At 33.7% G+C, this 25,475-nt stretch overlaps 1 protein-coding gene across 8 annotated transcripts in view; it reads left to right on the forward strand.

Annotated features, from left to right (window-relative positions):
* The window catches only part of VPS13B (vacuolar protein sorting 13 homolog B), a 719,992-nt gene that overhangs the window by 188,544 nt on the left and 505,973 nt on the right, over positions 1-25,475 (forward strand). For all 8 annotated transcript variants that reach the window (XM_033126656.1, XM_033126657.1, XM_033126651.1 and 5 more), the window contains exons 18-19: positions 18,206-18,340; positions 19,103-19,276. In XM_033126656.1, the coding sequence (XP_032982547.1) occupies positions 18,206-18,340; positions 19,103-19,276 (309 nt within the window). The remainder of the gene's footprint in view (positions 1-18,205; positions 18,341-19,102; positions 19,277-25,475) is intronic.

Below are 25,475 nucleotides of genomic sequence, written 5' to 3' on the forward strand. Positions count from 1 at the left end.
TAGGTGTTGAATTTTGTTAAATGCGTTTTCTTGATAGATATCATCATGATTTTTGTTCTTGTCTGTTAATATGGGGGATTACATTGATTTTCCAATGTTGAACTAAACATCCATTCTTGGAATAAAACTCATTTTGACACGGTATATTATTTATGTTTATACACCCAAACTCATTGCTGAATTTCACTTTCTAATATTTTGTTAAGTATTTTCACATGTATATTGGTGAGGACTGTTTGTCTGTAGTTTCCATTTATGTAATGTCTGTTTTGGAATGAGGGTAGCTTCATGAAATGAAATGGAAAGTGTTTCCTTCCTATCTGTGTCCTGGGAAAGATTCTGTAGAAGAGGTATTAATTCTTTTCTAAAGATTTAGTACAATTCTTCATCTGTCTCTGGAGATTTACTTTTTGCGAGTATTTTTTAAGTTGACTTACTGATCCATATTATTGAAGTTGTCAAATTCTATATACAGAATTATTGGTGGTAGTTCTTATTATCCTTTGATGTCTTCAGAGTGTAGTTATATTCTGTATCATTCCTGATAATTGGCAATTGATAGCTTCTCTCTATTTTTCTTTGCTAGTCTTGGTAGAATCTTGTCAATTTTACTGATAGTAAAAAAACAATTTAAATGAATTTCATTGATTTTTTGCTATCTTTATTATATCCTTCTGATTGTTTTGGGTTTATTTTGCTCTTTTTCTGCACTTTTGAGGTGAGAACTTAGATTATCGACTTGAGACCTTTATTTTTGTAATGTGTGCATTTGGTGCTATAAAATTCCCTCTCTGAACAGCTTTAGTTGTGTTCTGCAAATTTGCTCTGTTGTGTTTTCATTCATTTCAAGGTGTATTTTTTTTACTTTCCCTGAGTATTCCTCTTTGACTTGTGGAATATTTAGATCTGTTTAATTTCCAAGTATTTTAAGATTTTCCAATGATCTTTTTCTTACTGATTTCTAATTTGAATCTATTGTGGTTAGAGAACAAACTCTATTGATTTTAATTCTTTTAAATTTCTTGAGGTTTACTTATGGACCAGAATAATATGGTCCATCTTGTTATATGTTCTGTATGCCCTTGAAAAGAATATGTATTCTGTTGTTGTTCTACAGTATTACTGAAAAACCCAGGTTCAGCCGCTTGCCTCATGAAAGCCAAAGTCTGAGAGACAAGGGTTGGTGGAAAGAAAGGTTTATTCAAAATGCCAGCATTCTGGGAAAGATGGTGGACTCCTGTCTCAAACGCCATCTTCCCCGTTCCTAGATCAGCCAGAAGGTTTTATGGTCACGTAAGAAGCAGAAAAACAAAGGAAAGGGGGAGTTAGGCGATTCCTGGGTGCTGATGTCTGGAAAAGTGCATCGTAGGGTCTGGTTTGTCCCAAGATAATGTTATGTTGGACCCTGTTGTAGGGGCGATTCATGCAGGGGCGATTCATCTGTGGAAAATTGCAAGGAAGTTGCAGCCTGATTATCAGTGGCTAGAAGTCTAAGGGCTGAAACAGTCGCTTTTAAATCCATGTTTTGGTGATTAGCCAGATTAATGAGGTATGTACGTAGCCATGGGAAAACAGAGCAATTGAATGAGGGAGGAGGGGAAGGAAACAAAGAATCGAAGAAAAAAATAAAATAGACTGTTAAATATTGTAAAGTATACAATATTTACATCCTTATAATTTCAAAAAGCACCTATAGGTTGATAGTGTTTTTGACATCTTCTATATCTTTGGTGATATTTTGTTTAGTTTTTCTGCCAATAATTGAGAGAGGTGTTGAAGTCTCCAGCTAGAATTTTGGATTTATGTCTCTGCTTAGCAGCTGAGCTATAGTTTTTGTAGCTATGTTGTTAGGGTCATGCACAGTTAGAATTGCTATGACTTTTGGAGTTAATATAGCCATGCCTGCTTTTTCTTTTTTCAAATTGAGGTTAAATTCACATAAGACAACATTTACCAGTTAGCCATTTTAAAGAGTATAGTTCTGAAATTTTTATTATATTCATTGTGCAACCATCACCACTGTCTAATTTTAGAACATTTTATTACCCCAAAAGAAACTATATCCATTTAGTAGTTACTCTCCAGTTCCACTTACCCTCAGACCCGGGCAACCACTAATCTCCATACTTTACGACTCTATAGATTTGCCTATTCTCAATATTTTCTGTAAGTGGAATCATGCAATATGTGATCTTTTCTATCTGACTTATTTCAGTTAGAATGATATTTTCAAGGGTCATCCATGTTGTAGCATATATCAATATTTGATTTCTTTTTAGGGATAAATAAGGTAATATTAGTATACTATCCTTTTGTTTATGCATTCAACAGTTGGTGAACATTTGCCTTTCCCCTTTTTGACTATTAAGAACAATGATGTTATGAACATTCTTGTACAAGCTTTTGTGTGGACATATGTTTTCAGTTCTCTTGTGTATTTATCTAGGAGTGGAATTGCTGGGTCATATGATGTCTCTCTGTTTAACTTGTAAGGAATTACTAAATTGTTTTCTATATGAGCCACACCATTTTAAATTCCCACCAGCAATGTATGCGAGTTCCAATTTGTCCACATCCTTGACATTACTTACTTTTTCTCTTATTTTTAATAGCTAGTGAAGTGGCACCTTACTATTTCATGTTCTGCTTTCTTTCGATTAATATTTGTATGATCTACCTTTTTTACACTTTTACTTTCAACTTGCCTACATCATACGCTTGAAGTGAGTTTCTTGTAGACAGAATATAGTTGGTTCATCTTTTTAATTCAGTCTGCCGATCTTGTCTTTTAATTGCTAGATTTAGATAATTTAGGTTTAATCTATTAGTAGGTTAGGCCTTAAGTCTGCCGTTTTAGCTTTTGCTTTCTGTTTCATCTTCTGTTTTCTTTTTCTGCCTCCTTGTTGGTTACTTGAGCATTATTTAGAATTCCAGTTTGATTTATGTGTAATATTTTGAGTGCATCTTGTGAAAATGTTTAGTGATTGTTTTAGGTTTACATTTTATAAATCTAGCTATTAAAGTCTACTGGTATCATCCTTTTTCCAGTTCAAGTCATTTGCAGAAACCTACCTACCTTTATGTTTCTTTACCCACCCCTGTTTGTTTGTTTATTCATTTATTTTTTATTAGCTTAAGGTGTACAAAACAATGTAATAGTCAGACGTTTACACTCCTCGCAAAGTGATAATCCTCCTTCCCCAATCTGCTACCCTTCTGACATCATATATAGCTGTTAAAATTCCATTGACTCTATTCCCTATGCTATACTCCACATCCTCTCTCTCTCTCTCTCTCGCTCTCGCTCTCTGTCTCTCTCTCTCTCTCTCTCTCTCTCTCTCTCTCTCTCTCTCTCTCTCTCTCTCTCTCTCTCTCTCTCTCTATATATATATATATATATATATATATATATATTTATAGTTCACATTCAGTATTGTTCAGCTTCAGCTTCAGGTGTACAGCGCCGTGGTCAAGCATCTATACTGTCCATGAAGTGGTTTCCCTAATAAGACAAGTGCCTGTCTGACACCTTACAAAATCTTTACAACGTTATTGATTATATTCCCCAAACTTTCTTTTGTTTCCCCGTGGCAGTATTGTGGCTACCAATTTGTGCTTACCTGCCCCTATTTATAATTGTCTTAAATATTTAAGTGTATTGAGAACCACATCAGATATTATTTTTGCTTCAACATGAAACATAGTTTAGAAAACTCAAGAAGGAAAGTCTATTATATTTATTCTACTTTTACTTATTGTTTTCTTTTTCCTCTAGTATTTCCAAATTTCTTATTTTATTCTTTCTTTTTAGAGAACTTACTTCAGCTATTCTTTTAGGGTTGGTCTGCTACCTAAAAGTTCATTTCTTTTGGACTAAAAGTTCCAAACCTAAAAGTTCCACTAAGTTAAATACTTAACAGAACATTACAAATTTTCTTAGTATTCCTTCATCTGAGAATGTCTGGTTTTTCTCTTCAATCCTGAAGGATATTGTCAGCAGTTGAAAAATGTTGTGCCACTTCCTATTGCACTTTATGGTTTCCAATGAAAAATCTGCTGTCGTTCGAATTGTTTTTCTTCTGTGCGTAAGGTGTCATTTCTCTTTTGGTTTTTTGAAGATTTTTCCCCTCAGTCTTTAATTTTCAGAAGTTTATCTATAATGTGTTTTGATTTCTTTGAGCACTCTGTTTGGGTTTAGCTCAATTTCTTATTCTTCAGGTTTCTGTCTTTTGCCAAATTTGGGAAGATTTTGGCCATTATTTTCTTCAAGTACTTTTTCAGCCCTACCTTTCCTTTTGGAGTCTGATGACATGAATGTTAGATCTTTTGTTATGGTCCCACAGGTCCCTGAGATTCTGTTCTTTTTTTTTCTTCCCTATTTTCTCCATTGTTCAGATTGGGTAATTTCTATTGTTTCATTTCATGGTGATGGAAGGAGAACTGACTCTGGGTGGTGAACCCACAATGCGATATATATAGATGATGTATTACAGAATTGTACACCTGAAACCTATGTAACTTTACTGACACTTGTCACTCACATAAACTTTAATAGAAAAAATTGTTTCTATTTAATTAGAATGAGGATGAATGTGACCTTGAGTAGTCTTCTGTTTGTTGATGCTAATCATAAATGCATATATATGTACATATATATATATCACATACATACATAATATTTACATACATACATAGCTTAATCATACCTAAAGTACCCCACATGTTGTCTTACTCTAATCTGAATCTACTACCGGTAGCAACATTTGTTCTTTAGGGATGTGGCCTGCCCTGATCCATGAATAATTTAGAGCTCAGTTTATGTATAGATTGCATTATCATTTTTATTCTTCCTCTTCTTGTGCATATCTTTTAAATATATTTCTTAGAGTCCTGATATATTCTTTCATTTTATTTTTTTTTGAATTACTTATTGGAAAGGCTTAATATTATTTGTAAATTTATATATTGTACTCTTTCATATCACTTATAAGTTTGTCTATATATACCCATATTAGTAGGGGTTTTTTTTCTGTTTCCTCCTGATTCTACCTATAGTAATTACAGAGCATTATTTATTTTTATTTTTAAATGTGAAACCTTGTTATATGATGGTATTTAAGTCTCCAAACTTAGTAAGTCAATTTTTAGATTATATATGAACTTTTACAAAATTTCGTTTCTCTACATTAATGAAAATTTCTGTGTATTATAATGTCTAATAATTTTCCATGCATAGTTTTCATATAGTTGTAACCATATTGTATATAGCATTTTATATTCCATTGTTTGATTTAACATTTGTTAATAAATATATTTTGTATACTTTTACATAAACATCAAATAACATAGGTTTTTAAAAATTTATTGGGGTGACATGGTTAGTGAAATTACATAGGTTTCAAGTGTACATTCTATAATACTCATCTATATATCACATTGTGTGTTCACCACCCAGAGTCAATTCTCCTTCCATCACCATATATTTGATCCCTTTCCCCCGCTTTTAACAACCTCCTCCCTCAATGAGGTATTTCGTAATGCACCTAACCATTCTCCTCTTCCATAACATTTAAAGTGTTTTCTGATTTTTTTGCTGATATAATTTATATTGCTATAAGCATTTTTTCCCTTCTTTTTAGTTATTTCTTTGAGATAAATTTCTAGGACTGAATATCTTTGTGAAGAATAATAAACTTTAAAAAATAACGTATAATATGTTTTGCTTTCCCAAATCATTCCATGAATATGTAACACAACTGGTAATGAAGAGTAATGACTGTTTTAATAAAGCCTCAACAACATATAATATTGTAGATTGTACACACAAATGATACTTCACTTTTCCTATTATTTACTTTCTTTTAGTTACAGCAAAATCGATCTTTTGGCATATATCTTTTTATTACTTGTATTTCCTCTTATGTGAATTTGCTTTTGTATTCTTTACCATTTACTGATTCATGGGTTCATTTATTCATTCAACAAATATCTTTATGAAAATGAGACTTGGTAGTACATTGCCCTTTGAGAGAATGGTGTCCACACTGGCCATCTGTTTGCTCTCCTGGTTGTGACATCGTGTCTAGGCAAAGACAGTAGATGAATATGAATCATTCTTTCCAGTTCCTTCTTTTGGATAACTCCTTAGTCATAGCTCAAGTGGTATTTTCTTCAGGCTCCCCAGACTAGTTCAGTCCTTCCCTTCCTTATCTTTTCATAGCACTCCATACTTCTCATTTTTGGTGTTTTTCACACTATCATGTGGGTATATATTTGTGTAGTTATTAGTTTAATATCCAGTAGTGCTTCGTTCACTAGATTGTGAACTTCATGAGAGAAGAGCCTGAATTGGTTTTTTAGTGCCATAACCCCAGATTGAGCTTGGTGTATAGTAGTATAGTAAAAACTTAATGAATAAGTGAGTGAATGAATGAGACATGTGAGTCAGAGTTAGTGTATATGTGAGGGACCAACAGTAGATAATCATACTTAGGTGCAGACAAAACCTTGCATCCTTAAGCCAGGATGATTGCCTTCCACAGCGAGGAGAAACAAATAATTCAGATAGATGCAGTAGGCCTTTGATTTTGCCAGGATCCGAGATCAGTGATTGAAGTACCAAGACTGAATCTTGGTTGCATGCCGCCAGACTTCTTACGGTAAAAGAATAGCTTGTTGGAGTCAAGGGTTCATAGTGGTCAGATAATTAGCTTGTCAGTTTTACTTTGTGGTAAGATTAAGAGTACGCTATAACACAATGTGAATTAAACTAAGGAAAGAAGAATGATCTTGTCCTGTGTAGAATGAGTGAATGTTGGATTTATTTTTATTTTGGTGTGCCCTTTACCTCCCCCTCCCCTCTGTTTCTCTCTCTGTCTCTCTGTCTCTCTGTCTCTCTGTCTCTCTGTCTCTCTCTCTCTCTCTCACACACACACACACACACACACACAATTTTCCTTAATTTAAAAGATAGTTTTCCCCTTTACTGTGACCTCTTTTATTTTGTCAGTTAGTTATTTAGCATCCTTCTAACTAACTGACATCCTTCTCCACGTTTAAAAAAAAAAATAAAAAAACTTTGTCACAATTTCCTTCTTGTGTTTATCATAAGGTGTTTTAAAATAGACTCTAGGCTTCCTGTGTGGTATTTTTAAATGATCTCATTTCATTTTGTCCTGATGTCTACATAGTTGTTTCATTTTTTTTCCCCTTTAATTTAGTGACTAAGAGTGATGGCTTCCTCTCCCCATTCCCCACTTTAGCTGTCAGAATATGGAGTTTAATATAATATGACTTTTGCATGGTAGCCCTTCTTTGGCTATTTCACCCATGGTTATTACTGAAAATTTAGTTTAATATGTTTCCTTCCTATATGCGTTTTGAAATTACCTAATCCAAGAATCAGGCATTTTTCCTAAGCATTTTGTTTTCATGTTTTATTCTAAGAGTTATTTTTTAAAGTTCATGTATGGGTATAATAATACTAAATGATAATCACTAGTAATAATTGGATGTTATTTTTATTTCAACCAAAAAATTTTATTTATAAGAAAAAACAAACCTATTGTACCACTTTGTTATTTGTATCACAAAGAAAATTATCGTTCTTCACCTGGTATTACATCTCTAGAGGCTAGGGGAAGATATAAAAGGTTTCAAAAGTTAGCCTTGCAGTAACAGTTTGTAAACAGATTTGTAGTTCTTTAAAATTTTCTTCATCTTTCACTAAAGTCATTAACTGACTTTACCTAGTCCATATTATTTTTTACCATATGTACAAAAACATAATAACTGCTTCATTTAATTGGTGTAAGTTTTCTTTGCTTAAAAAAAAATACTGATGGCATATGGCAGTGTTGTGTTCTCTCATGGAGTGTTTAATCTCCTTCCACTGCAGCTGATCATTGGCTTTTAGATCTAAAAGATACCTTGGTCATAATCAAATCCCAAAACTCACTTTTTTCATCTGAAAAAAATGAGCCACAGAAGTTTCAAATCCAAGATTACATAGCTATTTGATAGCAGAGTTCATACTAGAATAAAGGCGATTAGTGTATCTTTCAGTAAATTCCCTCATTATTCATTAATGTATGTAAACTGACTTCCTCAGTCGAAGCTTATATAGTTTGTAGTAATAATAACAATAATGCGAATATACTAGCTAACATTTATTGAACTCTTACATAAATGCTTTTTTAACCACTGAAATGATAAATTTCCATTCAATGATAAATGGAAATTTATCATTTCAGTGCTAATGATTACTTTGTAAGGTAGCCAGTAATTTATATTCGCTTTCAGGGAAACTGAAACAATGTAATTAAGTACATTTTGGGGTTCATAGTGCTTTTAATATTTCTGCATACCATACAGTGTTTAACCTAAAAAAAAAAAAAAAAACTTGTTGCTTCCTCATCTATCATGGATGAAATCGTAGGGAGGAAAAAATTCACTTATAAGCTACATTTATTATACTTAAGAAACATACAGCATAGCATGACATGACTTTTTTAATTGTCAAAGTATTATGAATGTTTATTGTATTTAACAATCAGCTTTGTTCTAAATATAAGGATTATAGCAATAGCTGTAGCACACAAAATAATGAATACATTTTGGGTCAGTGTCTTCTAACTACTATTTGCAACCATGTCCTGGATGGCCAGAACTAATTAGGGGGTTGAGAAAAAAATTATGTTTCCCAGACATTCTCTCACCTGAATTGACACCTGGAAGAATAAAATACAACACACTGCAGGAGATGGCTGGAATAATTTGACAAAAGAGTTGTTAAATCCTGTGCACTATGATTCAGACCATGGTTTCTCAACTTCAGCTCTGAACATTTTGGGCCAGATAATTCTTTTATGCCTGGCAGTGTGACATACTGGTTAACCTGAAAAACCTTTCCTCTACAAACATTCATGCTGCATAATATATAACCTATATAATTCTAAGTGAATTGCTGAACCTGCAAGAAAGGGAAAAAAAAGCCTAAATGAAGGAGGAAACTGAAAACCAGAGTGGTAAGCAGGCACTAAAACTTTGCTCACTTATCAGTGAGCTTGCCTTTTAAACACCAAAAGGGGTGGGACAAGAAGGGAGGAATTAAAAGTGATGTTCCATCTCCCTAAACTCATACCTTTTAAGGACTAGTGGAAAGATTTCAACAATCTGCCCCATTCTTGATTTAACAAAGAAGTTTCTTTGTTTTGGCCTTGATAGGAAAGAGGAACAGTGCTGTCTGTGAGAATTTGTAACTATAGTCCTGTTATCACTCAGGTTTAAATATCCTTCATGGTTTAGGAGCCATTAAGTCAGTAAGTCAACTTAATCTGTGATCCTAGGTGGACTGGTTACATCTCTGGATATGTCGTAGTAAGCACATATATTTGCTGTGACATACATACCTTCAACTCTGGCAATGTATTTGCAAAAGAAAGCCTTGTGAAATGTCAACTCAGAATCCAAAATTACCAAGAACTTGAAATAATCCACCAAGAGCAGGAATTAATATTGACTTCTAATGGCTGATTTAGAATCCTAGAATTTCAGATTAATGTAATTATCAGAAACAGTATAAAATGACATTTAAAATTATTAAAGAAGAAAAAGATGGAGTTGAAAATATGAGAGATTTCCCAATATTGTCAATAAAGACTAGATAATTTAGAAAAGAAAAATATAATTTTTGTAGGTCAGAAGTCATCGAATGGGTTAAATAGCAGATTAGGCACAGCCAAAGACACTATTAGTTAACTCGAAGATGGATATAAAGAAATTATCCAGAATGCAGCATTGAAAATAGAGATGAAAATGTAAAATATAGGTCAATAGATCTGGACACTAGAATGAGACAATTCTATATATGTCTAATAAGACTCTCAGAAAGAGAAACTAGGAGAGAGGCAATATTTAGAGATTATTTTTTATAAACCACAAAATTGATGCAAGATGTGAATCTTCAGATTTAAGAATTATAAATCCTGAACAGGAAAAATAAACGTAAATCTCTAAGCAGATACATTAGGGTGAAACTTCAGTGTGCTAGAGATGAACATAAAACTTTAAGAGCATCCCAAGAGAAAATAAATTAATGACATGATTTACCAACATTAATGTTAGTTTTTTAGTTTCCCATACTTGGTAATGAAGATGTCAAGGATAAAGAAAATTATTTGATCTTGAACATTTATTATATTTGAGGCACTGTGCTAAGCTGTCTGGAATTCTCTTCTTTTAAGCCCATACAATCTAGTAATTCTGCCCTTTCCAGCCAAAATCAGTTACTGAATCTTGTTAGACTGTATCTGTAAGTTGTAAGTTCTTCAGATAATCTAACCAGGCTCCCTCACTTCCAAATGAAAAGATTTATTTTTCTAGTGCCTTATTCTAGTGCAGAAATGTCCAAATCCCCACACTTGTAAGCATAACATAGTAATCAAAGTTAAGTAAGTAAGCTTGAAGAGGAACAGGTTAAGGTTACTTCTTCTTTTTTTTTTTTTTAAAGAGGGTGCAGCTCACAGTGCCCCATGCAGGGATCCAACTGGCAACCTTGGTGTTATTAGCACCAGGCTCTAACCTACTGAGCAACCGGCCACCCCCAGCAGGTTAATTCTTAATAATACAAAATAGCAGTGTACATGGTTAGTGTGATAAAGGCATGTAGGAGTGAAACTGTAATTCATAGAATTTCACAGTTAGAAGCAAATTTTATTTTGTTAATCTTTATATTAAGAATTGTATCATAAACTAGGTAGCAGAATATATTGCTTTAAACTCAGGCATCTCTTTATCATCCTGTCAGTATGAAGCTGAGTCTACTTGTTTATTTGCCAATGTTGATGTTAAAAAAGTTAAGAATCAGAGAAGCAGATCTGTAATACAAAGTGGTCAGTAAATGTTTGTTGACTCTCTTTTTGCTAATATGGGCAGGGATCTATGAGATGCAAGTGAGGTGGAACAATGAAAAGTAAGACTTGGTTTTTGCTCCTTGTGAATATTTAAAGTTAAAGTCTGTCATCTAAATATCACTGGGAACTAAAATTTTGAGATTACTTTTTATTTCACACTATTTAATTGGTTATAGTTCAGTGGTTATATTTTATATTCTGTTGAAAATACTGTTATATTTTTACCCAAATATTTTGGCTTAATTTAATCCTAGAATGTCACTTCATTTGCTTTTCCATGTTAAAACAACAAAATAATTATAAACAACAATTAACAAAACAACCACTACCTTTTAAAGTTTGCTGTCTCCTCCTATCTGCTTGTGTTATCAGTGGGAGCCATTTGCAATTTTTGTCACCCACTGAGTCTTGGAACTAACCAGCGTTTTTGTTTTACCTCTTTCGTTGTTCTTGCCTACCCAGCCACTTTTGGTCACTCTTCCACTTTCTTCTTTATGCGATAAATCTTCCTCTCCCTTTTTTCTTCCCCTGAAATGATTACTATAATACCAACCATTTGGAAGTGCTTTGCTGTTGTTATTTTGTGTAATGTTCCTTAATAACTCTGCTAAGATGGCTATCTTTTCAATGCAAAGTTTAAAAGAATTTATCTCTTCCCTCTTTCAGAAATCTTCATGATTAGTTCACTGTCCTGTGATGTTATTATTTTTGTGTATGTAGCGTGAGTCCTGGTTGCTTGAGTGTCCTGAATGACCTTTTGTTTTATTTTATTAAATAATAGTTTTGCAAGGCTTGTAACAAAATGGGCAGTCCTCTTGGCCCCTATCGTCTTAACTGCTTTTTAATAGACAATCATTTTTAGCTTATTCTTAGATATTTAAATTTCTAAATAAAATATTGTCATTTGTTTATCTTCCATATTTAGATATTATTATATCTACATACTTTCTACTACCACAAATTTAGTGCCTTAAAACAACATATATTTATTTTCTTATAGTTCCGTAGTTTAGAAGTCTGAAATGAGTGTCATATTAAAATCAAGATGTCGGTATGGCTGTGTTCCTTTTTGAAGCCTCTTGAAGAGAGTCCGTTTTCTGACTTTTTCCACCTATAGGCCACCTGCGTTCCTTGGCCTGTGGCCCTCATCCACCATCTTCAAAGCCAGCAACATAGCATTTCTATGACTGTGTGTCTGTCATCACATGTTTTTCTCTGACTCTCCTCTTCTGCTTCCTTCTTTCATTTTTAAGGACCCTGGTGATTACATTGGATCCAACAATAAGAATAAACTCCCTATTTCAAATTTGCTGATTAGCAGCCTTAATTCCATCTGTAACCTTAATTCTCCTTTGCCATGTAAAGTAACATGTTCACAGGTCCTGCAATTAAGATATGGATATCTTTGGGGAGAAGGGACATTACTTTGTCTACCAAATAGGATTTAGCTTTTAGGGCCAACACTCATTTGTCTCTATCTCTGATCTTCCTCATGAATTATCTAATATAATTATATCACAATTTTTACTTCAATTTATATTCATTATTAATGTAATATGGCTGTGTATATATGAATTATACTTCCATTTAATATTTTTTCTTATGCAACTTTTATTCTTAGAGTTAACATTTGCTTTTTTTGTTCCATTAGTGTTCAGTGTACTTACTATTAATTAATTCCCCCAAACTCTTAACAGAAGCGTAAGTCTTCTCTTAATATGTTCTAATACAAGAGATAGTTTTAATTTTTGTAATCATTATTATTTTGGTACTCTTTCCTCCTGTTCCACTTTTATTTGCTTCTAATCCTTCTATAGAGATGTCTTAAAGTTTCCTTTTATCATTGTCCTAGTAATACCCTTTTCTCTTATATTGGACCCTCTGTTTCTTGATTCACATATGTTATTCTTTCCTGATTTACTCTCTTTGTTTGGTGGATCATAATTCCCTAGTTATCTTTCCAGCAGAATAAATAAACTTTTTTCAGATCTGCCATTTCTGAATAAATCTTTATTCTAACTTTATGTTTGATTAATAGCTTGGTTTGTAGGTTGGGAATCATTTTCCTACATAATTTAAAAAGCACTGTCGTATTGTCTTCTTGTTTCTAGTATTACTATTGGGATGTTTGATTCCATTCTAATTTGCATGTTACCTATTTCTGCTTTTATGCATTTGTTTGTTTTTTATCTCAGAAGCTTTTAGGAGCTTCTTTTTAGCCCTGATGTTCAGCTGGCAGTCTTTTATGTGTATGGTTTTTCTTTTTTTTTTTTCTCATTTGTTGTGCTAGATGTATGGTATACCCTTTTAATTTGAAACTCTTATTCTTCGGTTTGGGGAAATCTTGAATTATTTCTTTGATTATTTTTTCCATTTTGTTTTAATAGTTATTTCCAGGAACTTTTGGTTTTAAAATATTTGATTGTTTATGGTGATCCTTTCTTTTGTCATTTCTCTCCCATTTTGAGTCTTTTGAGATTTTTTTTGTTTGTTTTTGTTTTGAGATTTTTTATTTTAATTTATGGTAGATTTACTCAAGTTTATGTTCCAATCTTTCTGTTACTTTAAGGAGAATTAACATTATGGTTTTAATTTCTAAGAGCTGTTATTTGGTTTTTGAAAATTTTAACTAAACATCCTGTTCTTGATGTAGTATCTTCTGTACTCCTTTTGGAAATAGTTGTTGTTATTATTACTATTATTATTATTATTATTATTATTAAGTTTTCTGTTCCTCAAATTGTCTATTTACCCCAATGTTCTTTTCTCTGTGTTTTTAATCTCTACCTTTCATGTTAGTGATTTCTACCTAATAACTGATGATTCTTTATATTATAGAATAAAATACTAAGTAACTAATTGGAACCTGTGTGTGAGGTTGGAGCTTGTTGACTGGTTGGTGTCACTGTAGGGGAATTGGACACTAACTTTTTTTTTTTGGGAGGGGGGGAATAATCAGTTATCATGATCTCTGGTTCCTTTTTCTTGAATTAGCCACTTTCCACAGAGAGAAATCCTTCCATTTCCTTCCTGTAGGTCTTAAGCCTGGCACTTAGAGTTCTTAGAGAGTAAAAGAAAAGGAGATCTCATTATCGAGTACATATGTACTCTATGTAAAGTTTTAGACATCCCCCATTTTTAACATGGACCCTTTGGTTTTATCCCTTAGTCCAAAGTTCTTTTGGTTTAACCTCTCCAGAGTGTATTCTTCAATCTTTTACCAGAATGAGTGGGGTAGTTGCATGGCTGCATGAATTAAGGGAAAGGTGCTGTAGTCATTAGACTTTTAGTCTTCTCATCTTTTTAGCCTCATCTGCATTCCTGCTCTCTGAACTGCCTAGTTCCTTTAATTTTTATATTTCCAGGGCTTGTTGCAGATCAACTTGCCTCGTAGTTTAATTACCCATGGGCACTTTTCTCTGTTTTACTAATTCATCTCTTTGCTACTTTTTCATCAAATATTCATCTTCCAAAATTTTGATGACAGTTTTTGCCTGTTTGGGAGCTGCACATTCAGCTCTTATGTTTCTTTTCATTTTCATTTCTTTATTGGTCTAGGGCCCTAAATTTTTTTCTTAGCTTTTTGGTGGTGAAGGAGGGGACAGAGATAAACTTACATGTGGTTTGATTCCTTAATCTTTTAATTCTACACTGATATACAGGTGATTGTCATTAGTTCATCTTTTTAATTTGTAGATGATAATTACGGGAGGATCATAAGTGTATCACTCAACACTGGAGAGTTGACACTGAGGGTTAAGGTCTCAGTGAGGATGGAAGAATTATGGTGGGCAAGAAAGTTGGTAGAAAAAGAATCAGTTATGGTTAATAGTTTACCATAGGTCAAAGAATATGTGTTAGAAATTTATATTTTTCATACGAGTACTACCACGGGAAGAAATAGCAGTACATTCTTTTATATTATATTACAAAAATTTGGTAGTTTTAGATTATTTCGTTAACAGAGTGTACAGTATAAAATGGTATTTCAATTCCCTTCCTCTAGTGGACTAGGACAACACTATTTGAATAAATATGTGAATGCTTTATTAAGGCATTATTTCAAAAGTCACTGTCTTTATGATTGTCTTACTGGCTCATGTAGCTGACTATCCATCTTATCAAATATTGTACCTCCAAATTACGTTCTGTATAAAGTTCAGCTGATTTCTTAAGAGTTAAATACCTTGAATAGTATATGGTATTTTGGCCTCCACATGTAACAATAATAAATAGTAGCTTACCTTAAGCTATCCAATTACTAGATAAGCAATGCTGCCTATACACAAAGTTGTGCTTTTTTAGTTTCAGAGCTTTTGCTCTTTTTGTTTCACCAGTAGCATCCCTAACAGGAGATTTCCTTGCACAATTTCAGGAAGCAGCATTCATGTAGAATGCAGTGTGAATGGTGCCAAGCCTCTTGCTCCTTTACCTGGATAGTGCTCACATTTGAGGCGTTTTACAAGTTCTGGTTTGAAGATGGAATGGAATGAAACCAACATTATTTTTTATTAAGACTTTTTTTTTAAGAGCAGTTTTAGGTTGACAGCAAAATTGAAGGAAAGTACAGAGAGTTCCTGTACGTCTTCTGCCCCCCACACCGGCGTAGCCTCCCTCCGTACAACAGCCCCCATCAGAATGGTACATTTACCATTGATGAGCCTATACTGACTCATCATCATCACCCAAATTCCACAGTTGATGTTACCAAGATTGTTTGTACTAGCAACTTTGATGCATTGAAGTCTATCTTTATTTCTTGACGTCTATCAAGAAATAAAAATAATTTGTTTTTTAAAAATCTTAGCTTGTGGCATTAAGAATAAATTACTTTATAAAAAAGCTCTTCTTAAATTGTGCATAAGGCTATTTTGTTATTGAAACAAGATTTAAAATATCTGAGAAATGTAATGATCATAAAAATGTGAACTAAGTTCTTGGTAGTATTAGTTTAAACCAAGATGTTTTATATAAGTACGTACATCAGATTTCTATTAGATGAGGTTTTAGGCAGCTTCTTCTGATGAATCTTATGTATAACGTGCATACAAAGACCTACCATTTGCGATTCAAGGTAGAGTCCTAAAGTTTGTAAACTGTGAAAAAAATAGTGTTATAAAATAATTTAAAAACAAAATCATTTTGGCCTCTTCATATTCATTTGCTTTTGCATCTGCCGGCAACTGATTCAGTTTTTTTGGTTCCAAACACCATCAGATCGGCAACCCTTGAGAGTATCTTTCAGCAGCTGTTGTTTGCTAACAGCTATCTTGGATTTTTCTATTTTTGCAAAATTGGCACAGAATGAGAGTTTGACTGTGGGGGCTTGAGGTCTATGGGAGGGTATTATTCCATTTTGTATCCCTCTCATCATCTAACATAATGATTGGAGCAGGGTAAATTATCCACTAATTATAACTTACTGCCATTACAGTGGATGTTAAATATGTAGGGTAGCTCAGCTTCCATTCTTACAGGGACAAGTGTGATCCAGGTCTTGCCACTTTCTGACTTGAACCTTGAGCAAAATCTTTATTTCTCTGAGTCTTGGTTTTCCCATAGCTAAACTAGAATAGTAATAACTACTTCAGTTTTTTGGGTTGAGTATGTGATGAATAAATAACATAAACGAGGCATAGTGCATGACACTTAGTAAGTACTCAGTGAATGTTAGGTGCTACAACTATGTTTATGTAAGTATCGTTGATGTCGTATAATTTTCTGAGATACTGTTCCTTAAGTTTTTTGAGTTACGGGTTTTGGGAATGTGATAAAAATCTGATAAAATCAGAAAAATGTGTCCATACACAACATTTTAGAATCCTGCCTTGAAGATAATAGATACCACTTCAGATGGAAACAACACAGGTGGTCAATATTGGAAAATCGCAACCAATCAATACATGATTTATATAACAGCCAAATAGAAATTAGTAAATTAATAGTTCCCTCTGAAATAAGGGTTAGTATGTGAGGAGGTGTTTCTTCAGATGATGTCCTTTAACCATTTGCACGTCATGTAGCATGTTAAACTGCATATTCCTGGGGCACATCTCAGGAAGATTCTCGGAGGATTATGGTGCTTTTTGAACACACTAAAGTTTGAGATAAAATATTTCAGAATAATGTTTAATGTATTTATCATGGGAAGTTCATGGTTTTCTTAATTATTCATACATAGTTTTGCTTAAAGGAGGTTCAAATACAAAGGATAGTATAATATTTGATCAAAATGCGAAATAGGGAAAAGAAGGGAAATTATGTTGGTAGATGTTTGTGAATATAGACAAAATGAGTGGTAAAGCCTTCTGTGATGGGAACAAATTGTATGAAACACTTTCACTAAGTATAGGAATTTGAGTAAAAATTACTTAACACCTCTAATCCATTCTATCTTAATCTTAAAATGAGGCTAGTAAACATCTTTATAATAGGCCTGTTGTAAGGACTGAATGAGAAATGTGCATAACACATATTTCTTTAGTAAATGTTAGTTGATTAGAGTTCTTCATCATCATTATCCTTTTATTGGATACTGCAATATTGTCAGTATCATGTTCTTAAAATTTCTCTGCCTGTTTAATTGCACCTACTCTTTAGGACCAAAATGAGTACGTATGTCCCCTTTGAATTAAGTTTTGTCTGCCATTTATTTCATGGTAATTATTCCCTTCTGTGCTTTTATGCCCTTCTCCAAGTAGCATAGAGATGTTAACATCCACTTTTTTCATTAATTGATACAGAAGCCTTTTGATTTCTTTTATCTACAGACTGGATGGCAATTTTGTTTATAAGATACTGCGTTTTAACTTAGGAGCTATTTCAAGCTATCTTGTTTCTCTCTCCTCACCGAACTGATCAAGATATTTTGAAGAGTCTGTTTACTCTGGAAGTTTCATGTTGAAATTAAGTGTCTCTGCCTAAATGAAACTCAATTTATAAGTTAAATTTGTTTCATAAATAAAAATCTTACTTTACATTCTAAAACCAAATATGATTTTTAACATCTCCAGCTTTTTAAATAAATATTTGCTTAAAATATTTACTTTCATTTCTTTAGCTTGACTAATCAAGAGCTGACTACATATGTGTAGTTATGAGAGTTCAACCCATTTATTTTAAAATTGCATCCTTTCACCTCCTAAACACTAAACTCTGAAACCTAATGCAAATACTGTAAGAACATCTGAGGTAGATAATTAAAGTATAATTAAATTTAAATGCCTTGGTGAAGGAGTATAAAAATTATTTAAATTCAATCGGCTAGTACATTTGCAGTTTTCTTTTATTAGGTGTGAAATCTAAGAATCCCCTGCCAACTCTTGAGGGCTCAATCCAGAATGTTGAATTGAAGTATTGCAGCACATCATTGGTCAAATGTGCCTCTGGGACCGTGGGATCAATAAAAATTTGTGCCAAAGCCCCAGGTATGTGCAGCTGGACCATGTAAAACTTTATTGCCTGTATAGGAGAATTGGCCTTGCATTTTACAAGCAGCGTTACTGAAACAAGAATTTACTCATTGTTCCTATGAATCAGAGGTTTTAAAATTTTTTATTTTACTTAAAAATTTTTATTAATTGTGCCAGAATGATACCTCTTTAATAAATTAATTTTTATTTCAAGAAAAAAGCTACAGTTTTAAGAATGGTCATGAAGGAGAGAAATTAAAGGAAAGTTTATATTTATCCTTTTTGGGAGCGTAAGAGGTATAGATATATATGACACCTAAAAATTAAATTGAAATGTTAGTATAATAAAAATTAAACAGAAAACCCAGCTATTTTTCAGTTTGAGGTTATAATTGACTTCACCTTCCTACCAATACTTTGTTTCACAATAGTTCCCTTAAACTACTTGTAGTTTAATTTTTTTCAGTGTAAATTTAATTTCTAGATAAGTTTAAAGAGGTACAGATTCTGTTGAATATTTAAAACACCGTGTGTTCAAGCTGTTTCTTTTAATAAGCTTTTCTGAACATGTTCTTCATTGATTAGCTAAATATTAAAACTAAGAATTAAAAGTGCTTTTAATTTTATCAGTCATATTTTTAAGGTATAACTAAATGTACAGCTAAAATTACCAAATAAAGTTGAAATGTTATGTTAGTAGTATTTTAAGATCATGCATCCTCATGCTACTCCTATATTTTATTTTATAAGATTTTTTTCATTAATGTTTCTGTTTAGGTGACAGTGGAAAAGAGAAGTTGATTCCATTGCTTCAAGGTCCTTCTGACACTAAAGACCTTCATAGCAGCAAGTGGCTCAATGAGAGTAGAAAGCCAGAATCTCTCTTAGCTCCAGATTTGATAGCCTTCACAGTCCAAGTTCCCCAGAATATGGACTACTGCCACAATTCTGGTAAGTACAAAGTTATCATTATTCACTTACTTTGCATTTTCTTTTCCAGTAAGGCTTTTAAAATTGGACCTTTTAAAAACATTTGTGTCCATTATACTCCCTGCAGTTGTGCTCTTTGAAAATACACATGAAGTATTTCGTATCATTTTTGATAAATGACGTGTTTATAAGCAATGATGGTTTTATTTTATATGAGAGGTAATTCGGTAGTACGTATAACAATCTCAGATTCATATCAACTAAATCCAACTGAATTTTCAAGCATACTATATCATGCAATACATAGAAAGGAATAAAAGAAATTTAAAACACTAGAGAGAAAACGTTTTTCATAGGATAGTAGTACTTTGTCACCCACAGTGTGCCATATAAAAATTAGGTGTTTGGGCTTTCTGTAGGGTTTTTTTTTTGTTTTTTGTTTTACCAAAGAGTGGATTCAGGCAGACCAGGGAACAGGGAGGCCCTGCATCTAAAAGAAGGTGTTCATCTCCTCCTGGTGGTGAAGATTGGCTTGTGTTGGCGACTCAAGGACGCGGAGGGGCTGCGGGAATTTGATCTTGGAGTTGTAGAACTGCTTTACTGCTGGTCGGTGGTAACTTCTGACTGCGATCTCCTCCACCTTCCTGATCTGGATCGGCGCGGTAGCCCTGGGTGATGGTGCCAGTGGTGGTCAGGTCTCGGTACTCCTGGTACATGTTGTGGGTGCCACCGCGGGAATCATAGCGCAGCCAGATGCTCAATTTCTTCACCCGCAGGGGGGATTTCTCAATTGCCCGTCCACAGTAGACAATTTCCCCTGAAGACAGACTTCTTCATCTACTTCCGCTGACACACAGAGTACCAGAAGCGAGACTTGGTGACGACATGGTTAGGCGCGGAGATGTGTGTGCGATGGAGGGGCGGTATGCTGCACTGGGGAGCGGGCAGGCAGCACCGCACTACCTTTGTTCTCGCAGCCTGTGGATGGCCTTCAAGCGCTCTCCGCGTTCGCCACCCCGCACAAAAGGGGGCTCTCTGTAGTTTTGCAAAAAGGAAAAGGTGTTGATGGGGAACTGAGAAAAAAAGTCAGAGGTCAAGTTCGTATTTCTTAGACTTACACATTCTTTTCTAGCAGCACTTTGCTTGTAATCTGTTTCATTTTATTCAACACTATAATAGCAGAGCCAAACCTCTAATGTTGAGAGGAGACATCAGAAAGATCAATGAAAACTTGGGAAATATTAGCAGTGTGTGGTTAGTAAAGCTAAGGTGGTCAGTCAATGAGTATAGAAGTAAGGTAGCTATAAACGTTTCTTGAAGGGAGGAATGAATTTTTTGTTTAGAAATAATTGGCTAGTGAGGAAGTGGTTTCAAATAGTTGCCTAAGAGTAGAGCTCCATTCAGATTATTTAACAGGTATTTATAGAAAATATGTTAAATATTACACTAAGTTCAAAGTAGAAACCATGAATAGATGTGTAATTAACTGACTAGACAGAGACTTTATGGATGTCAATATTCAAAGTAGAGCACAAGTGCACATATGCAGTGACACGGAAAGCATTTGAGAGATGAATTTTGTTACATTAGGAACTGGAAATTAGTATTTTGAAAGATAAGTTTGAGGACCCACTATCAGCATGCCGGGAAAGGCAACACTTCTTAAAAGGAAGTTACCTAAATGGTGAGAACAGGTATGCAACCCTAACGAAAAAATGTGAGGATGAGGCCAAAACCCATAGACTGCCAATGGATATGATTTTACTAATCTTAGGCTTTGTGGCCATATGGTCCCTCTATCTCAGCTATTCTGCTGTTATAGCACAAAAATAGCCGTAGACAATATGTAAATGAAGGGGGTGACTGTGTTCCAATAAAACTTTTAATTCAAAAAATCAGGAGGTGGGCCAGATTTAGCTTATGTGGTTTACCTACCCCGGTTTTAGACAGAAGAGATTGGAGTTAAAACATCATGGTTTTGTTAATGCCTATTCAGTTGTGTTCCTTTAATACACTATTTGGTAAACTCCTTTACATAATTATCCATATAGTAGATTTTGATAGGTTTTGTTTTCAAATAAATCATTGAAATTTTATTACAATATCCAGGCTGTCTGCTTAGAATTTTGAAACCTAAGAAAGGAGTAAGCTTATTTGTATCCACCACATAGTCTTAAATTGGACCAGGGACTCTGTGTCTTTTTTTCTGCCATATATACAGTTAGAATGGATTAATGAGTCAGGATTATTTAAATAACAATCAGATCTTATAGCACTATTCATAGTTTCTTTGTAGTTTAAATCCATTTCTAAGGTCACAAAAATGTATTTGCATTTCTAATCTATTATATAGACCTAGAAGTAAACTATTATAAAAAATTATACCTATGATATTTCTAGGGTAAAGTTTTACATTTTTTCTTGCTGTTAAGCAAATTCACCTAGTCTTCAATATTAATGTTATGTTTAGTTATATATTTATGAATTTATATGTAAAATTTAATGTGATCATGTATTTAGTGTTTTGAAAACATTTCTTTGGGTATGTTTTAATCCTAAAATGTAATGTATTTTTACGTAAACTACATTCACATACTTCATTTGGGGCATTTTTAAATTTAAATTTTCCATTCACCTTGGTACTGCCATCTACATGCCATCTACATGCCATCTACATTCATACATTAGGTATTTATGATATGGTTATGAGAAAGATTGTAAGTATTAATTTTTAAAGCCAGTTTTAAAATAATATTGATTAATCTTATGTTCCTGTAGCAAGATTTAAATTGGAGGTGTGTATGTGTGTGTGTGTGTGTGTGTGTGTGTGTGTATATATAAAACTGATAGTATAGACAAATTATAAATAAATTTTAAGTGAAAAAAATAAATAATTTATTAACAGTCTGTCAAGATTTTACTGAAATATCACTCTTTCAGCAAGTACTTTCCTGGCCACTGTTTATAAATTTTTTTCCTTTTTTTTCCTCACACATGTCCGTGCACACACATTGACACATATTTCTTATTTCCCTACTCCTCTTTAGTCTTTCTTAGTACTTAATCAGAGTCCACCATACTATATATATATTACGGATTTATCTTGTTGATTTTTTTCCCTGCTATTAGAATTTATGTTTCATTTGGTCAGGAGTTTTCGTTTTTTTAGTCACTGCTGTATTCCCAGTGTCTAGAACAATATCCCACATATCCTATGCTATCAATAGATAGTTAATGAATGAATGAGCAAGTGAGTGATGATTACGTTTATTTGTTTTATTTATTTATTTATTTTTGGCTTTTGTGGCTGGAATACCAAAGGGAAATGACACAGGAATTTTTCCTAAAGTTTAAAGAAAAAAAGATGATGATGATGATGCTGGGTAGTTAAAGTCTTGTAGGTGAACAGTTAAAGGGAAGCAGAAGTAATCAACTGCTCTTTTTTCACAGACAGACAGATGTCCAGGTGAGGTTGTTAATGCACTTTTTTCCCTTTCATTTATAGAATTTGAGAGGTATTTGAATGTAGAGCAGTAAGTGATAAGCTAAGTGACTTGAGGCAAATTGTGTATTTTAGAGGAGTTTGGTGATCATTCTAACTGGCTTCTATCATGACATGACGTGTGTAAGACAGTTGCCTTTGTGCATATGCTCCCAAATTAAAGGCAGAGGATTAAAACTGGGAGCCAGCAATGTGGATATTATACAGAAGTCAGTTAGGAAGTGAGTTTTGAGGGAAGCTTAGTTCAGAGACAGAGGCAGAGTTTTTTTTACCTCTGACTTCAGAATGTGAGAATGGACAAGCTTTATAAATGGGAATTAGGTATATATGTGACTGAAAGAAATATTCATGGTATAAGTAGGACCTATTATAAAATTCGTTTACAATTTAAAAGTCACTTTTATATAAATTGTTTACAAAACATGACTGTTTTCAGCGCAGCAAATGTTATTTGTATCTTACAGAAGAGGAAATAAAGGCCTAGAAATTGTCCAAGTACCTAGCAAGTCAGATTCTGATCTTGAACTTGGGGCTTCTAACTATATAACATTTTTCCATTTTCCTAGACTATTTATATTTATCATATAACCTTAGGATCCATATTGCTAAACATTTCATCCCCCAGCTTTAAAAGTCCTTAACTTTAAGATCTCCATTCTTACTTCATATTAAGCATTGTCAAATGAGCCACAGTTTCATGGTGTCACAGAATTACTTTGTCTTTGAAGTCTCAGTAACTAACTCCCTTTGCATTTTTCCCTCTTTCACCCTTGACTGCATTCTCTTCTTGACTAATTACAGTGAAGTAGCTGAAGCCTCTTGTGGGAGTTTAGTGTGCCAGGCTACATTCTGTATTCATTGTTATTATTCACAGGAACCATTTAATGACTCCTCTATTTCTTGCATTTGTATAGAAATTAGCGGTCAAATAGAGAAAGTAGATGTTTCTTTGTTTATCAGTAGGAGCACTTGGGGACTAATTATGTATGTACTTAATTTTAAAATGGGTTCTAAACTTTTTTTTCTTTATCTTTTACATATAGACTTTGGCTCTTTTTTATGTGCTATATTTTGCCTATGATTTATAGCAGGTTTTGATTGTTAAAAAGTTCTGAGTCTTTGTTAATCCTGGTATTAATGTATAAATAAATTTTGGGTTGTCTGCTATTTAGAAATATAAAATGATCACAAAGTACTGTAAACTTAGAATTAAAGGAACTTAGTGGTCATCCATTTCAATTTCCAATTTCTAAGCCAGTGTTAGGAGTCCTTTTTATGTGTCTCCCTCTCTATGTGCTTCAGATCTCTTGGCCTTCTTTCAGTTTCTCAGTGGTGATTATACTTTGGCATATGCTGTTTTTTCTGTCTGGGATTCTCACAACTATCCTTACTCTTTCACCTTATATACGTGTTTAATTCTAGCTCGGTCTCAAGGTAGCTCGACACCTCTTAAAGGAAGCCTTCTTTGATGCTGCCTTTCCCCAACTCCCCTGTCCCCATGCTTGATTAAGTACTTCTGTTACATTCATTTTCATAGTTCACTAGACTTTCCTTTCATAAACCCAATGTCAGTGTATATTTATATAATTGTGTGATTTGAATACTCTGTCTTCGCCATTTGTCAGTGAGTTCCATGAGGGCAGAGTTAGTCACTGGTTGCTTGTCATTTTGTCCCCAGGGCCTAACGTTACTTGACACATAGGCAGTGCTTGAGAAATCATTTGTTGAATGAATAAATGAACATTTATGACAGATGGGCAATGATCTGAATGTATTCGACAGATAAATAGTAAGTTCTTAATACGATACATTGTAACCTCCTTCCCCTTTCTCTCCCTATGTTTCTTCTTCCTCTTACTTCTCCTTCTGCATATATCTGTATCTATTGCAGAGATTATTTACCCCATCTGTCTTTGTTAGACAGTTTAATTGCTGTTAGATCCTCTGTTCATTGGACTGAAACTTCCATTTCTTGGTCTGGTTTTAGTCTTAAAGATGACGTGAAATAATCAGCCTTAAGTATACTTGACAAAACCCATTCTTACCTTTCTTAACTTTATTTCCCTTTCTCAGTATTCATCCTCTTTCTTTGGCATTTACCGTATGACATACTCTTTCTGTTGAAACCTTAGTCTCTCATGGCTTCCAAGTGTTAAGAAGACAACTCTCTGTAAGTCTTTTGTGTTTTTGCATATCTTGTTAATGAAAGCACTGAACACCTTTTGTTCTGGACCGTCTCTTCAATGATGTGTGTGTATTAACAACCTTGGAAGGCAGATCTAGTGTCTTCCTTTGAAGACAATGGAAGGCATGCTACTATTATAAAAGATTTTATTCCTCAACTCAGGGTTTCTCTTATCATGCATCCCACTGCATGTGTAAGCATCCATCTGGATACATCTTTGTTGTCACTTCTGTGGAACTTGTGGACAAAGGGAACTGATGCAAATATGTTGATACTCATGCAGCTTGCTGTGCCATGAGTAATACAATCCTTTGATTCAGGAATTTCCTGTCTTCAGTATTCATGACACTGTGATAGGGTAAAATCTTAGGCTCAGAATTCTTGATACCAGAACCATGTAGTTTTTTGATTCTCCTTGCTGAACCATCTTCATTTCCCTCCTCAAATGTGTTTCTTTCCTTTGTACCTTAAATATAGGTCCTTTCCCAGATTATGTATTGGTCCTTGTCTTTCTATTTGGATGATCTAATCAA

The sequence above is a fragment of the Rhinolophus ferrumequinum genome, chromosome 14 (genome assembly GCF_004115265.2).
Source record: "Rhinolophus ferrumequinum isolate MPI-CBG mRhiFer1 chromosome 14, mRhiFer1_v1.p, whole genome shotgun sequence".
Lineage (NCBI taxonomy): Eukaryota > Metazoa > Chordata > Mammalia > Chiroptera > Rhinolophidae > Rhinolophus > Rhinolophus ferrumequinum.